Source organism: Ailuropoda melanoleuca, chromosome 16, assembly GCF_002007445.2.
Source record: "Ailuropoda melanoleuca isolate Jingjing chromosome 16, ASM200744v2, whole genome shotgun sequence".
NCBI classification, from domain to species: domain Eukaryota; kingdom Metazoa; phylum Chordata; class Mammalia; order Carnivora; family Ursidae; genus Ailuropoda; species Ailuropoda melanoleuca.
In genome coordinates this window covers 28,731,501-28,749,817 of record NC_048233.1, presented here as the reverse complement: position 1 = coordinate 28,749,817, position 18,317 = coordinate 28,731,501, and the positions used below count along the sequence as shown (strand labels likewise).

General features: G+C 37.3%; 1 protein-coding gene across 8 annotated transcripts in view; it reads right to left on the bottom strand.

Annotated features, from left to right (window-relative positions):
* FGD4 (FYVE, RhoGEF and PH domain containing 4) overlaps positions 1-18,317 on the bottom strand; it is a 207,153-nt gene that overhangs the window by 61,559 nt on the left and 127,277 nt on the right. For 7 of the 8 annotated variants that reach the window (XM_034646145.1, XM_034646144.1, XM_034646149.1 and 4 more), the window contains one exon: positions 2,324-2,476. In XM_034646145.1, the coding sequence (XP_034502036.1) occupies positions 2,324-2,476 (153 nt within the window). Of the gene's footprint in view, positions 1-2,323; positions 2,477-3,849; positions 4,007-18,317 lie in introns of those variants that run through there. The other variant, XM_034646150.1, reaches the window with a different exon arrangement.

Genomic DNA, 18,317 nt, shown 5'->3' with positions numbered 1-18,317 from the left:
GGGGTGGGGGTGGGGGCTGCAAAATTATCTCCAGTTGAGAACACTGATCTAAAATAAGAATCTTCAATTAAATTAAAATTACAGAATGGATCTTGAAGCCTCAGCAGGCTCACCATTCGTAATTTGCAAGGGATTTGCCACGAAGTGGGAATAAAGGTATCAGTGTGATAATCCCTTGATCCCCATTAATAACCCCTTCCTTTCTCTGCCTCGGTTACCTAAATACTCTTAAGGGTTTGTAGAAATTAAAAGTAAGCTTCTCTCCACTAGAGGGTGGGGAACACTTCTATTTGGTCAATAAGTAAGTAGTGACCAATTTATTTGGCAGTTGGTCTGGTAATACCAAGATGTAGCCTCATTTCCCAGATGTTTTTCTCTATATAGCACACATTCTTCCAAGTTTTAAACAAAGAACAGCAGAAACAAAGTAGAGGAAACGTGGCTATGGAGCAGGGAGTCACTCAACAAGTATTACTGAAGGCCTGCGATGCCATGGGAGACTGGCAGTACAAAGGCAGAAAAAAACTAAGATGGATGAGTGAAACATAGAGTAGGTCAGATTGCAATGAATGAGAAAAAATAAAGTAGGTATGAGGAAGTACGAAATGTCAAAGGTCACAGTGGGGTTAAAATTTTAGCTGGGAACCAAGGAAGGGCCAGACAATGAGTGAGAGTACTTTTAAAAAGTACAATGTTCTCTAAATCATTTATTTTATACGTGGAAATAGCCCCTATAGTTATGTAAACTTATATAAATTAATCCATATTCAGAACAGGAAGTATATATGTATTTAAATATCAATATATTGACTTTAATATAATTCCAAACACAAAAGCAAGATCAAGTGCTATCTCCCTAAAGAATATGATTATTTTGGCACACAGCAGCTCAGGAAGGACTGGTGTAATTTATCTCAATGAACTATGAAAAACAATGAAGTAATGCATCTTCCCAAAAAAGGCTTTATAAATAATGAAATTCCCGTTTGTGATCTAGGCGATTACATAAAACTGAATTACATTCATTTTTTATATTCTTACTTCATTTGCTCTTTGTCATCTCAGGTTTAATAAGCAAGACGGAATTTTGTATTTTGCAAATAAAACAGCTTAAATCACGATCAAAAAACTTTCTATGTTCATATTCATATCAATTATATAGGGAGGAATATGGTCAAAAGAAAAGGTTATAAACTCATGAATGAGTCATTCATTTGAATCACCAATTATCTGACCTCACTTGATAGCCTTACTCCATAGCACCACAAATATAGCTAGTAGAGAGAACAAAAAAAAAAAATGTCCCACAATCGGGCAGATGCTATTTTAAGTCCCTTTCTATTTAAGCGCCTTTAAGACTCTTTCAGAAATCCTAAAAACATAAGAACTTTAAAGAGTAACACTCGTTCTTTTATGATGTGTTTTCTTTAACTTTTCTTTCAAAGAACAAGAAAGAGACCAAAGTAAATACAACATAAACCAAATAGAAATTTATTTTTTCCAAAGTATTAGTAATTCTGAAAATGCCCAGTATTGTTTCGTGGCTGAATGTTCAGCATTTGGTACAAATAAAAATCTATTAGGAAGGAACTACACATTAAATCACAGTAGGGCTCAGCTTTGTGTTAACGTTTCCAAAGGCCTTACTCTCTGTCATCAAAATTGCAGTTTTGTGCTCCCCAAAGCTAATAACCAGTTCACTAGAAATTTATTGCTAAAAGGAAATGGTCCCTGAACAAAACATTCAAAGACTTCCACCATTATAATTGTTTTTCCCCTTGTTGACTGCTTGATTCTTGAATGGAGGGGCCGTTTATTTTAATATCTGTGGATGACTTTACTAAGAAGCCTTTTCAAGCCCCAGTTCCTGAATAGTATAAAATCACATTCTTACTAAGTATATTAAGCACAGTTTTACAATTATCTGTTTCACAGATCCTCTGACATCTAGCAAGTCATACTGACTTTCTGACAGTAGTCATTCATTTGTCACACATTTATTATGCAAATAGTAAGTCAGGCCATGTACTAGGTCAAGCACAATGCATGAAGTGACCACAGTCCCCTTAAGGGGACATGTAAACTTCAGTAATGAGTAAAGAACCATATTAGAAAAATGTGTAAGGTGTTTTAGCAGAACAAATACTCAACTCTGCCTGAGGCTGACTTTTTCCCCTGAAAAAAATAAGTGCACCCTATAATAAATTTCCCATTTAAAGCTTAAAACTCTTTTTTAGTCATTATCATTCTTCTGGGTAGCCTTCATCAATAACAAAACACCCAACCAGATAAAATTAAAAACAAAAACAAAAACTAAACATACCTTGTGGCTTTGGACTTGCAGCTGAGTGTTTCGCTGGCGTTTTTCCATTTATTCCCTGAGCCTCTTCATTACATACATTCTGATCAACCTGTGGGGTTGTGCTTCTCTTCAAACAAGGTGGAACTATAGTGATCTTTGGACAGGTACTGCTGCCTGGAAGAGTTCAAAAAGAAAGGACAGGTAAATAGAGAGGGGGAGCACAGCTATGTTCCATGAGTTAAATTTCTTCTTACCCCATTAAACAAAAACAATCACAGATACAAGACTAAGCATAGCAATACATTTCCCATATGTGCTGGCCTTGACAGAATTTCTTGGGAAATATTCTCATTCCATGTGCTTGAGAAACCCTGTAATGCATACTGACAGAGATCGCTGCACACACTTGCACGTGTGCGCACGCACACACACACGCACGCACGCACATAGGCACACCCCCGCCCCTCTCTCCCTCCTTTCCTTGCAGGGCCATAGAAAGGGCAGAATGCAGCTGCTACAGAGGAAGGAGGGACAGGAGGGCCCCAGCATTCATCTGTTGCAAGTGTTCCTTTCAGCAGCCAGACAGTCACCAGTCATTGAGTGACTCTGAAGAACAAAGCAGGAAAGCACCGACATGACAGAGACCTAAAGACTCTAGAAGAATCGTTCAGTGAGAAACGAACACATGCCCCTCTCACTACTTTACTCAGACTCTGGATCTACATATATAAGCTAATACCCTAATTTTTTAAAAAGTATTATACAGATTATACCGTCATATCTATAGCTCAAAACTCTAAAATACTGAGACTAAAATACATCGTTAAGACATAGATGTAGGAAAATAAATTTTTTGTTCAATTCCTGATATAAGAAGTTAATTGTTGACTGAGACTTTTTAAGAAATCATATGCCACTCTTTTCTCTTTATACTACTCATATTAAATTTCCCTTTCTTCTAGTGGACCCAGTTGTTAACTTCTGGTTAACAATAGACTGGACCTTGCTTAGGAGAAAATAAAATTTCTACCAGGAATATTATCATGACTAAATAAAAGTATTCCATTTAAGAAATTTTCACTGTTTAAAAAACAGAGCTTTATTTTTACAGAATCCAAATATCTAGAGAGAGAACTATAAGAGATAAAAAGCCTTAATTATTCAAAACAAGAAATGTTAATAAAACCCAATCAACTTTTTACTGAGTAAAAAAATTCCTTTGATTATTAAACAGTATTAATTAAAAACTGCACATGCTGCTTTATTTTGTGTTCTCCTTGAAATTTACCTTGGTAAAACAAATTTTAGAAGATATTAACCATTCCCAGTATTGTCAACAAGTTTGAGAAATCCAGTGCTACAACAGTAAATGGGTTTTCATCAGATACCCTTCTGCTAAAATAGGCTGCCAGCTGGACTGAGCACTGTTTAGCCAAACGGAACAAAGGGTTTGAGTGCAAGATTTACAGATTACTTGACAGTATATTGTGACAAATGCAAACAGAAGAAATAAAAGCTCAAATCTTTAAATGTGTGATTCTATCTACCTTTTTAGATAAACCGTGTGAAGTAGGCAAAGTGTAACTCTGAAGTCTGTAGCATGATATCCAACTACTAGCCTTTTAGGAGCATGTCTGTTCCACAGTGATCCCAAGGATGGGTTCCTGGTCCTAAAGGCCACCAGCTGGGGTCTGGAAGTAGGGCCTTGAGACAGAAACAGTGAAAAGCCAGAGCTTAGCTCCAAATCAGAGGCAGAAACTATAACATGATTGTAAAATGAGGCACTGAAAGCAAGAATGTGATTTATAGCAACAAAACTATAAAAAGGAGGCAGCTAATGGGTTAAATGAGGAAACAGATTATACAGAATCTTTGAAAAATAGATCACATTACATATTAAAAGATGAAACTAATACTTAGAAACAAAAGATATCTTGAATAAATAACTTGAAATTAGAAATGAGGCCCATTTATTTCTGGATAGCAAACTCTCAGGGTATGATGGGTTTTCTGCAAGAATCATATTAGAGAGTATCTCCCGTGAATGTGCCGAAATGCCTGCAGTAAGGTTTCCACTACATACCCATTTCTTATAAATGGATTAAAGTCACGTTTACGATTTTTTTGGTCAGTGGCAATGAATCTACAACCAGAAACCTGATTTTAGATCATTGTTTAATACCAGCCTGCAAACTTTAGCCACTATCACAAAGTATGAAAATATGGTGAAAGATACCGAAAACACATCTTTAAAGGGTTAAGGAAAAAAAAAAGCAATGACAAATAGGCAACAGAGACCATTTGTGGCTGCAAAGCCAAAAATATATTTTTTAAAGATTTTATTTATTTGAGAGAGAGAAAGTGAGTGCACGCACCTGTGTGAGCAGAGGGGCAGAGGGGCAGAGGGGCAGAGGAAGAAGCAGACTCCCTGCTGAGCAGGGAGCTGGATGCGGGACTCCATCCCTGGACTCTGGGATCACGACCTGAGCTGAAGGCAGATGCTTAACCAACTGAGCCAACCAGGCACCCCAAAGCCAAAAATATGTACTATCTGGCCCTTTACAGGAAAAGTTTGCTGACCACTGTTCTAGATCGAACACATCATGGTAAAGAAATGTGCCATAAAAAAAAAAAAAAAGGACCATTTCGTTAAATACTTCATCTTCTAAGATCTTGGAACAGCAAAACGAAGTAAAACTTTTTTTTTTGAGTGTTTATGACTGACTCAGTCTACTTACATTTGGAGACAGTTCTTATTTGGGTGCCAATTGCATAACAGGGAACTGAAACCAAAACTGTAACCAGATGGTCCACCCATTCAAGAAATTTAATATTAGCTGTTAGATTCCAGCTTACCAAGAAGAGTGACTAAACAGTTAATCTTGGGCACAGGTACAAGTACAGTTACATTATGTTAGTGCGAGGGACTGGGTCCTATTTAAATAATGTCTCTTCCTGAGGACCGATGATCTTTTCAGCCACTGGTCCTACCCATTTTGTAATCCTCTGCCTTTAGGTTACTCATGTATGCTTGCTAGGTCACATCTCCTGTAAGGAATGTCCAGATATATGCTAACTGCAAAAGGCCTCAGATATTTTCAATTAATCAATCCAGCCTCATCTTTGACTGCAACTGGAAAGGTTGCCACTTCGGCTTCACTTTCATTTATCTGTCTTCATTTGTATCACTTGTGAGTGGTGGATAATCCCTCTTACTGATTAGGGTGACTTTGTCTCCTATTTGCAAAACTTTGCGTTGCTATTATATTTTGCCAAATCATTCTCAAAAAGCTCTTTCACACTCTCTGGCTATCCATTCCAAAGCAAAATCCACTTGGTTCTCTGATTCTTCAGGCCTGCTCTCTTGCCATATTATTCATTCCCCAGATCCCATCTTTCTGGCCTTGCTATGGCCATGTCTATATTGCCTCAACCATTCATGAGATCTCTTCCAACTGCACCAAGTCTCTAGTCTGTAAAAGCTCAATGGACTTCCCTCCTTGGGACAAGTGGCTCTCTTGGATTTAAGAGGTAAGAAGTAATGTTCTAGAGAAGACAAACTTTTTAGGAGTACATTGTCCAGAATAAAGAGATACCTTAAAAAAAACACCACACACACACAACTTACTTTTTTAAAAAAGAATTTTTATTTGAGAGAGTGAGCAAGCATGCATTGGGGGAGGGGCAGAGGGAGAGAATCTTTAAGCAGACTCCCTGCTGAGCGCAGAGCCTGATGCAGGGCTCAGTCTCACAACCCATGAGATCATGACCTGAGTGGAAACCAAGAGTCAGACGCTAAACCAACTGAGCTGCTCAGGCGTGATCCGCACCCCTCGCTAAAACTCACTTTGAAATATTTTTAGATTTACAGGGAGTTGCACCCAGGTTCCTAAAATTAGCATCTTATATAATCATGGTATATTTATCAAAACTAAGAATTTAATATTGATACAATACTAAACCACAGATTTAGTTCAGATTTCATCAATTTTTCCACTAACATCTCTTTTCTGTTACAGGATCCAATCTAAAATATCACATTGCATTTAGTTCTCATTGTCTCCTTACTGCACCCCAACCTGAGAGAGTCACTCAGTCTTTGCTTGTTTTCTATGATGCTGGCATTTTTGAAGAGTCATGGTCAGGTATTTTGTAGACTGTCCCTCAAATTGAGTTTCTCTAATGTTGTTTCATGATTAAATTGGGTTTATGGGTTTGAGGGGAGGACATCATAGAGACAATGTGCCCGTCTCACTGTAGTGTATCACTGTGTGTTATCAATGTGATTATCACATGTGATATTAACTTTGGTCCCTGGGTAAGGTGGCATCTGCCAGGTTTCTCCACTAAAAATATTAAAAGATATTTTTCAACAATGCTTTTTTATCATCCCTTCAAAAACTCCCCATTTGTCCTATAAACATAAATAAGGACCATATCTCTGATGTGTTAACCAAAATGCCTAGATTAAGAGATCAACTAGTTTTTTTTTTTTTTTTTTTAAATAAACCCATTGTTATAAAACTCATGGTTTACAACTCCTTTGCATAGGGGAACAAATCCATAGCCAGGAAATTTATTTTAGAATACTATTTGTTTTTCCAAACTTCTAGAGCTCCATAATAACTTCTCCAGAAAAATAAGCAAACCATAAAGGATCTTAGAAAATACGATTAATCCTGAAGAAATTTTCTTGGACCTAGGAATTCTACTTCTAAGAATGTACAGAAAGAATCCTGTGTGTGTAAAAGTTAATGTACATATACAAAAATATATGAATAGTCAATGCAACTTTATGGAATATATGAACCATTGTTAAAAACAGAAAAACAAAAATAAGATTGAGAAGATCTCCAAAACATTATTAAAGACAAAAAACTATAGAAAAATATGTGCAGTAGGATCCCCTTTAAAAAAGGAAGATGCATACAAATGTGCATAAATTCATTAGAAAGGGATGTCAGTAACAGGGCAAACTCAACTGGGAGAACTGGGAGTAGGAGGAGAGGATGAATGGGAACTTTCATGTTTTGCTGTCTATATATCTGTATCATTTAAATTTTTTATAATGAAAATGTGCTTAGAAATTACTTATGTAAAAGAGAAAACCTATGAAAGTTGTATGTGTATTAAAGATTAAGAAAAATATATCCTTTATGTGTGCACACCTATGTAGACAGCATTATTCACAATAGCTAAAACATGGAAGCAACCCAACTATCCATTAACAGATGAAGAGATAAACAAAATGTGGCATATACATGCAACAGAATATTTTTCAACCTTAGAAGGGAAAGAAATACTGATACAAGCTACAACATGGATGAACATGAGGCCATTATGCTAAGTGAAATAAACCAGTTAAAAAACACAAACACTGTTTGATTCCACTTATACCAGCTACATAGAGTAGTCAAAATCAGACAGAAAGTAGTATGGTGGTTGCCAGGAGCTGAGGAGATAGGAGAATGGAAAGTTACTGTTTAATAAGTATGGCATTTCAGTTTTACAAGACGAAGGGTTCTATGGATGGATGGTGGTCATGGTATCACAACAACGCCAATGTACTTAATGCCATGGCAACCCACAACTGGGAAGGATGTCACAAATACGGAGTTTTTCCTTGTGGAGCAAGGTGATGTGCTTCCCATGAGGCGCCTTGACCCTGGGAACCTATACCAGAGAGATGAGGAGCCCTCAAAATAGCTGGCTTTGAAAACCAACAGGGCTTACATTCAGAAGAATATAGGGCTATAGGAAACAGAGATTCCACTCATAAAGCATTTGACTGCAGACTCATTCACCCTGGGACTTAGCACAAGGGCAGCAGTTTGAAAAGCACCTAGACGACACATGAATGAGATCCATTTGCTAATCCTAGAGTATCTGTGAAAAGGTTCTTAGGACTCTCTCTAGGGAGAGAGGCACTGGTGGGTGCCATTTCTGCACTCCCCTCTAACCCGCTAGTGCAGGTAGGTACACCCTTCACAGGGATGTCCCTTGAGCACCTGGATCTGGTGCCAGGGAAGATTGTGTTTCTGGTCCCAGCAGGTTTGAAACATTGGGCTGACAGATCTTGATGGATTACCACCCCCAGGACACTGTAGAGACAGCAGACTAAAACACAACTCCACTCTCGTGTGAAAAAGGACTATTTATGTGTCCTAGAACTTCAGATAGAAGGACACACTTTAGAATTATTACATATTTAAAGGCCACACAGACATGCTCTCAGGGAATGTAGGCCAGGGGACACTACCTTTGTGCCCTCCCTTGGCCTTGCCACAGCTTACCTGCTCCTCCCAGAAATGAACTTATACACTATTCTGGAGCCCCAGTCTTTCCAACTGTCACCAGGGAGACACTTGCACATTGCCTGATCTGGAGGCCAGCGGGCTTTATAATTGTGGTCCCACAAGACTGTACATATTTGTGTATTTTAAAATCTCCTGCCTGAGTGTTAAGCTTCCAATTCGCCTAAAGCTAGTGGCTGACTGAGATCCCACCTTCTGGAAGACTCAAAGGGCTAGCCACTCCCTCAACAAGTGGGGCCAATCAGGAATAAATCACATTGCTTAAACAATCACAAAGGTTCAAGAGATAACAAAATGCAAGGTTAGCAATAAGGCTCATCATCTACAGAAGTCCACTCATCCAAGACTGAGAGAGAAAGCTGTTTCACCCAGCACACACAGAAATGAAAAGAAAGTCAAGCAAAATAGGAAGACAGAGGAATATGTTCCAAATGAAAGAACAAGATACACCCCTCCCCTGAAAAGCACTTAATAAAACAGAGATAAGAGATTTATCTGATACAGAGTTCAAGTAATGGCCACGAAGATGCTCACTGAACTCAGAAGAAGAATGAATAAACACACTAGAACTTCAAAAAAGAGTTAAAAATCTAAGTAGCAAAGTCACAGAGCTGCAGAATACAATAACTAAACTGAAAAATACAGTAGAGAGGTTCAACAGCAAAGTAGATGAAACAAAAGAAAGCATCAGCGATCTGGAAGACAGAGGAGTGAAAGTCACCCCAACAGAGTAGCAAAAAGAAAATAACTTTAAAAAGTGAAGATAGTTTAAGGAACTTATGAGACAAGAGATTCACATTCTCATTATAGGAATTATAGAGGAAAGAGAAAGGGTCAGAAAACTCATTTAAAGAAATAATGGCTGAAAACTTCCCTTACTTGGGGAAGAAAACAGACATCCAGATCTAGAAAGCGCAAAGAATTCCCCAAAAATGAGCCCAAAGAGACCCACACCAACACACAGTATAATTAAAATGTCCAAAGTTAAAGAATCTTAAAAACAGTAAAAGAAAAGTTAATTTGTTATGTATAAGGGAATACCCATAAGATTATTAGCAGATTTATCAGCAGATATTTTACAGGCCAGAAGCCAGCCGGACGGTATATTCAAAACACTATTCAGTAAGGTTATCACTCAGGTTTGAAGGAGAGATAAAGAGCTTTTCAGACAAACAAAAGCTAACAGAGTTCACCACCACTAAACTGGCCCTACGAAAAATGTTAAAGGGGCTTCTTTAAGCTGAAAAGAAAGTACACTAATTAGTAAGAAAAAAATGGAGTAAAAACCTCACTGTTATAGGTAAATATATGGTAATGGTAATGGATTATTCACTTAAAATGCTAGTACAAAAATTTTAAAGGCAAAAGTAGTAAAAATAACAATAACTATAATAATCAGTTAAGGGAGGGGTGCCTGGGTGGCACAGTGGATTGAGCATCTGACTCTTGGTTTGGGGGCAGGTCATGATCTCAGGGTTGTGAGACTGAGCCCCGTGACCAGCTCCACACTCGTGGAGTTTGCTTGAGGTTCCTTCTCCCTCTCCCTGCCCCTCCCACTTGTGTTCTCTCTCTTTCTAAAATAAATAAATCAATCTTAAAAAAATAATTAGTTAAGGGATACACAAAATAAAAAGATGTAAGATGGGACATTAAAAATGTAACCATGGAGGATGGGGAGTAAAAATGTGAAGTTTTAGAATGCATTCACAAACCTAACTTCCCACTGACTTACAACAGACTATTTTATATATATAGGCTGTTATATGTCAGCCTCATGGTAACCACAAAGCCAAAACCTGTCGTGCATACACAAAGACAATGAAAAAGGAATCTAAGCATAATACTATAGAAAGTCATATAGAATGCAAGAAAAGAAGAAAGAGAGGAACTACAACACAGCCAGAAAACAATGAACAAAACGGCTATAAGTGAATACCTATCAATAATTAGGTTCAACGTAAGTGGACTAAGTTCCATGGCTGAATGGACTGAAAATACAAGAACCACATACATGCTGCCTACAAGAGATTCCTTTCAGATGTAAGGACAACAGACTAAAAGTGAAGGAATGGAAAAAAATATTCCGTGTAAGTGTAAACCAAAAGAAAGCTGGGTAACTATACTTACAGCAGACAAAACAGACTTTGAAACAAAGACTGTAAAAAAGACAAAGATGGATGTTACATAACAAAAAAGGGGTCAATCCAGCAAGAGGATATAATACCTGTAAATATCCCTGCACTCAACATAGGAGCATCCAAATATACAAAACAAATATTAGCAGACACAAAAGGAGAAATTGACAGCAAAACAATAGCAGTAGGGGACTTTAACACTCCACTTAGCTCAATGAATAGATCATTCAGACAGAAAATCAATAAGGAAACATCAGCCTTATAAAGCATATTAGACCAGATGGACTTAACAGATATATACAGAACATTTCATCCAAAAACAGAATACACATTCTTTTCAAGTGCACATGAAACATTCTCCAGGATAGATCACATGTTAAGCCACAAAGCAAGTCTCAATAAATTTAAGAACACTGAAATCAGATCAAGCATCTTTTCCAACTATACCAGCATGAAACAAGAAATCAATTAAAAGAGGAAACTGGAAAAATCACAACTATGTGGAGATTAAGCAACATGATAATAAACAACCAATAGGTCAACAAAGAAATCAAAGGAGGAATAAAAAAAAAAATAGCATGAGACAAATGTAAATGGAAATATACCCAAATCAATGGGATATAGCATAAGCAGTTCTAAGAGAGATTATAGTGATATAGGCCTACCTCAAGAAACAGGAAATATCTCAAATACACAATCTAACTTTCCACCTAAAGGAACCAGAAAAAGAAAAATAAATTCCCAAGTTAGAGGGAAGGGAATAATAAAGATCAGAGTGAAAAGAAATGAAATAGAAACCAAAATAAATAAAAAACCAATGAAACTAAGAGCTGTATATAAGACACAAAATTGACAAAGCTTTAGCTAGACTAAGAAAGAGAGGGCTCAAATAAATGAAACCAGAAACGAAAGAGAAGTTATAACTGATACCAAAGAAGTACAAAGGATCATAAGAGACTATCAACAATTATATAAATATTTTATAATTATTTATAATTTTTATAATATAAAAAATTAAACAAAATAGTACAACCTAGAAGAAACAAAGAAATTCCAAAAAATATACAATCTTTTAAGACTGAATGATGAAGAAATAGAAATTCTGAATAGGCCAATCACTAGTAGGGAAATTAAATCAGTAATAAAAAAAACTCCCAACAAACAAAAGTTCAGGACAAGACTTGTCAGTGGTGAATTCTATCAAACATTCAAATAACGCTTAATACTTACTCTTCTCACACTCTTTAAAAAACAATAAACCCAAAGAGGAAATGTTCCCAAACTCGTTATGAGGCCAGCATAACCCTGACACCAAAACCAGACGATGACAACACACACATATAAAATTACAGGCCAATATCCCTGATGAACAGAGATGCAAAAATCCCCAACAAAAATATCAGCAAACTGAATTGAACAATATATTAGAAGGATCATACACTATGATCAAGTGGGATCTATCCAGCGATGCAAGGATGGTTCAACATCTGCAAACCAATCAATGTGATATTGCACATGAACAAAATTTAAAGTTTAAGTCACTATGATAATTTTAATAGATGAAGAAAAACCATTTGACAAAATTCAACATTTATGATAAAAGCTGTTAACAAAGTGGGTATAGATGTAATGTGTCTCAATATAATAAAGGCTGTCTATACCAAATCCACAGCCATATCATACTCAGTGGAGAAAAGTGAAAAGCTTTTAAGATGAGGTACAAGACACAGATGCCCACTCTTGCCAGTTTTATGCAGCATGGTATTTGGAAGTCCTAGCCGGAGCAATTAGGCAGGAAAAAAGAAATGAGACATCCAAATTGGAAAGAAGTAAAACTGTCACTATTTGGAAACAATATGATTTTATACATACAAAACCCTGAAGGCTTCCAAAAAACTGTTAGAATAAACAAGTTAATACACAAAAATCTGTTACATTTTTAAACAGTAACACCAAACTATCAGAGGGAGAGATTAAGAAAACAATCCCATTTACAACTGCGTCAAAAATAATAGAACAGTAATGAGCTTAACCAAAGAGCTGAAAGACTTGTTCATTGAAAACTATAAGGCACTGATGAAAGAAATAGAAAAAGATGCAAATAAATGGAAAGTTATTCTATGTTCATAGATCTGAAAAATTAATAGTTAAAATGTCCATCTACCCAAAATAACCTACAGATTCAATGCAATTCCTATCAAAATTTCCAATGGTATTTCTCACAGAACAAGAACAATCAATCCTAAAATTTGTATGGAACCAAAAGAGATTCTGAAGAGTCAAAGCCATCTTAAAAAAGAGGAACAACGGGTGCCTGGGTGGCTCAGTAGTTACGTGTCTGCCTTTGGCCCAGGGCGTGATCCCAGGGTCCTGGGACTGAGCCCCGTATCAGGCTCGCTGTTCTGCTGGGAGCCTGCTTCTTCCTCTCCCCCTCCCCCTGCTTGTGTTCCCTCTCTCGCTGGCTGTGTCTCTCTCTCAAACAAATAAATAAAATCTTAAAAAAAAAAAAAAAGAGGAGCATAGATGGAAGCATCCCATTCCCTGATTTCAAACTATATTACAAAGCTATAGGAATCATAACAGCATGATATTGGCATAAAAACAGACCCACAGATCAATGGAACAGAATGGAAAGCCCAGAAATAAACTCATGTAAATACTGTCAATTAATCTGTGACTAAAGAACCAAGAATATACAATGAGGAAAGGACAGTCTCTTCAATAAATAGTGTTGGGAAAACTGCACAGACACATGCAAAAGAATGAAACTGGACCATTTTCTTACACCATACACTAAAATCAACTCAGAATGGATTAAAGACCTGAAACCATAAAACTCCTAAAAGAAAACGTAAGCAGTAAGCTCCTTAACATTGGTCTTGTTTTGGTTTTCTGGGCTAGCTTTTTTTTGGGGGTGGGGTGGGGGGGGAATCTAACACCAAAGACAATGGCAACAAAAGTAAAAATTAACAAATAGGATACGTCAAACTAAAGGTTTCTGCCCAGTGAAGAAAATCATCAATAAAAATTTAAACAGCAACCTGAATGGGAGAAGATTTTTGCAAATCATATATCCAATGAGGGGTTATTATCAAAATATACAAAAAACTGCTATAACTCAACAAAAAAAAACCCAATGCAATTAAATGAGCAAAAGATCTGCATAGACATTTTTCCAAACAAGACACAAAGATGGCCAACAGACACATGAAAAGATGCTCAACATCACTCGTTATAACTCAAAACCACAATGAGATATCATCTCACATCTGTCATATTGGCTAGTATCCAAAGGACAAAAAAACAAGTGTTGGCAAGGATGTGGAGAAAAGTGAACCCTTGTGCACTATGGATGGGACTGTAAATTTGCGCAGCACCTATGGAAAACAGTATGGAGGTTACTCAAAAAATTAAAAATAGAATACTATACGATCCGGCAATTCCAGCATCCATAGAAAATGAATACACTAATTTGAAAAAATATATATACCCCTATTTCACTGCAGGATAATTTAAAATAGCCAAGACATGGAAACAACTGAAGTGTTCATCATTGTCTGAATGGATAAAGAAAAAAAACAGATACACACACACACACACACAATGGAATACTAATCATCATTTAAAAAAATGAAATCTTGCCATTTGTGACAACATGGATGGACCTTGAAGGTATTACGTTAAGTGAAATAAGTCAAAGACAAATACTGTATGATTTCACTTATCTGTGGAATCTAATAAAACAACTGAACAAACAAAACTCATAGAGAACAGACTGGTGGTTGCCAGAGGGGAAAGGGGTAGAATGGTGGACTAAAGGGGTGAAGAGATTCAAGAAGTACAAGCTTCCAGCTCTAAAATAAATCATGGGATTGTCATGTACAGCATGGTGACTGCAGGCAATAACGTACTGCAAACTTGAAAGGTAAGAAAGTAAAATCTTAAAAGTTCTTATCACAAGAAAAACAATTGTAATGTTGGTGAGGGATGGTAACTAGACTTACTGTGGTGACTATTTTGAAATGTACATAGAGTTATGTTGTACACCTGAAACCAATATGTTGTATATCAATTATACTTCAGTAAAGGTAAATCAACACCACATTTATTTTGTTTATTTATTGTCTGTGTTCCCTGGTTAGAATGTAAGCTCTGAGAAGGCAGTGACCTTTGTTCTGATGTATCCCAGGAACATCACCTGCCACACAGTAGTGCCCCAGCACCAGTACAGAAGTCATCATACAAAACAATAAAAAGTTTTGAACAAATGAACTCTAGAGACCTTAGGCAAGTTTCTCTTCATTCGCCTACCTTCTTAGTTTCTATCTCACGAGAGATGTTTTCTAAATTTCAACAGTAAGAAGATATATAACTATTTGAGAGCCCAATTCTATATAAAATTTCAAACATTTCCATTCTTATCTAATTTTAAAACATTCAAAGTCATTTCTACACAAATTCTACGTACCTAGGAAAAACCTTTTGCCCGAGTAATCTTTCTCACAACCCCGCAGATTTCTAAACATCTGGAATTGTGCAACTATCCAGATGCCTAGATAAAAACAGCAGCAAAAAATCCCAGCAACTGACTCAAATGTTTCCATCCATCATAATCTGTAATTTTATTTACATTTACTAGAGTCACTAACAGTCAATACAGACAGCTAATGTTTCAGACCCCATCAGATGATGCTACCTAAAATTATAGAATTTCATACTGTTAGAGAAAGCAGATTGCTTGAGGTCTTTAAAGTTCAAAAGCAATATGAATTCAAAATAAGCCTTGAAGATAGGTAACTGTGGTCAATTTTTTCAAGGTCCCATAGCTGAATGAGCACAAATAAAAAAAAGGCAACCATTGACTATTGTATTTTTCTTAATCGAATGCAACATTGCATGATGCAATGAGATCAAAGAAATGTACAGCCTCTAAAAACACAAAAATGTTTTCAAAATAGAAATATTTATTTTATGTTCCTGAAATATGCTCCAAAATTATTTACTGAATATTTTTTTGTGATGCATAAAGAATGAAAAAGATAACATTTCTAAAGAATGCTATTGTCTGCTCCCTTGAAAGTTAGAATTCTGTTAGATGAACTGAAACAAACCACACTAAGCTTGTCAAAATTCCAGGTTTGAGGAGGAGATCACAGCTGAGGCCCCTGGCCATAGTGCCTGTTATGTTGCTGACTCCATTTTATCACTACAATTTAAATGTTGGCTCTAGGAATATGAATCTGTTTCCCCCTCATTTGTTAGGTCCCATGAATCCCTGCATAGAAGTGTTGAAAGTACACATTCCATGATGACTTCTGTACTGGTGCTGGGGCAGTTCTGCTGTGCCTTGGCATGGTATATCTTTAGAGCCTGAACTTCCTCCTGGAAGAGGTAGATCTTCCACCCCTAAAACCATGCAATGGTGGAGGTTCACTTTTTGATTGTATTCAACCAAGAATGTTGGTCAAGATTACAGAAAGCTCTGGCTATTTAAAGCACAAAGATTATTCTATCTGCAGCCTTGACTAGAGCGGAAGGTGGGAGTAAACAGAAACCACAATCAATGACATGTGTTTCTTTTTGCCTACTTGCAAAGGGTAGTTCTAGTTGACACCGTCCGGAGTTAGAAGAGGCCCACAGCTTGCTGTGCTTTATTTGGTCAATTGTTTCCAATTTATAACACCCATTTCTTAGCTCCTTCTTCTTACTGTGAAGTGTAACCAGGTAGATTAAACTGGGCCCTAGATTTATCTAAACACCCTGCATGAGCTGTGCCAGAACTCTGGCATATTATTTCAAATAAAAATCACTTAAGAGACAGCTTGTGCAAGGACACTCAGATCCTCCTCTGTCCTCCTGAAAGCAGAAAATCTATCTTCTGGGGCGCCTGGGTGGCGCAGTCGTTAGGCATCTGACTTTGGCTCAGGGCATGATCCCAGCGTTCTGGGATCGAGCCCCACATCAGGCTCCTCCGCTGGGAGCCTGCTTCTTCCTCTCCCACTCCCTCTGCTTGTGTTCCCTCTCTCACTGGCTGTCTCTGTCAAATAAATGAATAGTAAAATCTTTAAAAAAAAAAAAAAAAAAGAAAGAAAAGAAAATCTATCTTCTGTGCGGAAGGTACCTCTCCCCGTACAAGGAGGTAGAGATTACCTTTATCATAGAGAGAGGGAATTTATTGCTGAGAGGCTGCATAAACAACCCTGGTGACTTCTTACTAATCTGCCACCTCAGTCCAACTTCTGTTTGGGAGCTTCAATGAGTATGGAATTCTAAAGTTTTCTTTGTCCCGTCAATTCCTCACTATTGTCTCTATGCCTAAGAAGTATAAAACCTGCCTGCCTTGGTCATTCCTTTAGGTCTCAGTTTTATTACTGGGCCTTCGTACACACATATAAAAGTGTGGCTTTCCCCCCTATTAATCTGTCTCATGTAAATTTAATTCTTAGTCCGGACTAGAAGAACCTTGGACACAGCAACATTTCTCCCTACCCTTGAATACTCAGTGCTATAGGATGTCAGGGTAGCAGATCAGGGAACCAGATCCTTTGTCTCTCTCCTCCCTCCAGCTTCCTCAGGCTATCCTCGCTTGCCTCCTTCTCTGCCTGCCTTGCCTGCATTTGCCCTGACCCACTGCCTAACTTTTGATTTACTACCCAGCACTTGCTCATGCTGGCTTACTTTCTCAGCACCTGTCATGTGCTTCAGTGCCAACCCCTCTGCTCCTTCCAGGGATGCCCAATAAACCATTTTCGATCAGTTCAGGCCAAACAATGACTCTCTTGCAAATTAATACAATAATTAGTTAATAAGTACATGGCCTGTTATAAACATGAATCTTTATTCAATAAAGATAACAGTATTAGTAGTGATAAAATGATGTCTGACATTTGCTATGGAGAATTTACTGCAGATAATTTTAATCCCAAATGATTTAATCATTATCCTTCACCCTTTACCATGATTGTAAAATATGTGTCCTGGACTCCATAACCTTTTTCAATTTTCCTCCATTTGACATTAATCATAATTGCTGTTTTGAAAATGACTCTGAAAATTTGACAATGAATCTAACAATTTTCTGAAAAGCACATTTTAGTACTTAACGACCACTTAAAGAAATTTGGTATTTAAGAGGTCTCATCTTTATGCCTCCAAAATACAAAATGATTCTGTCAGCAATGAAAATATATAATGATCAACTGCAAAGAGATTAACAAAACCCACCAAGTTTCTACTTCATTTCATTCTTTTTCTTTCTGTCTCTACTTAAATGTACTGATAACTCCCTAATTAAAAGTGCCTTGGGACTCTGCTAACTACTGGAGACAGGATGGCAAATAAGCCATAATCCTTACCCTCATGTAATTCATGATTTAAAAGAGAAAAAGAGATATGTACAATTCCATGGGTATTTGGAATGCTTGCCTTCCCTTGCTTCCCCCATCCCCCGTTCCTCACTGCACCAGTCTGAGCACAGGCTAAGCGCCCGCATGACACCCATGGCAGGGGCTGAAGAGGCAAGGAGTACCTGGTGAGACATCCTGAGACAGCATAGGTAGGGGACTG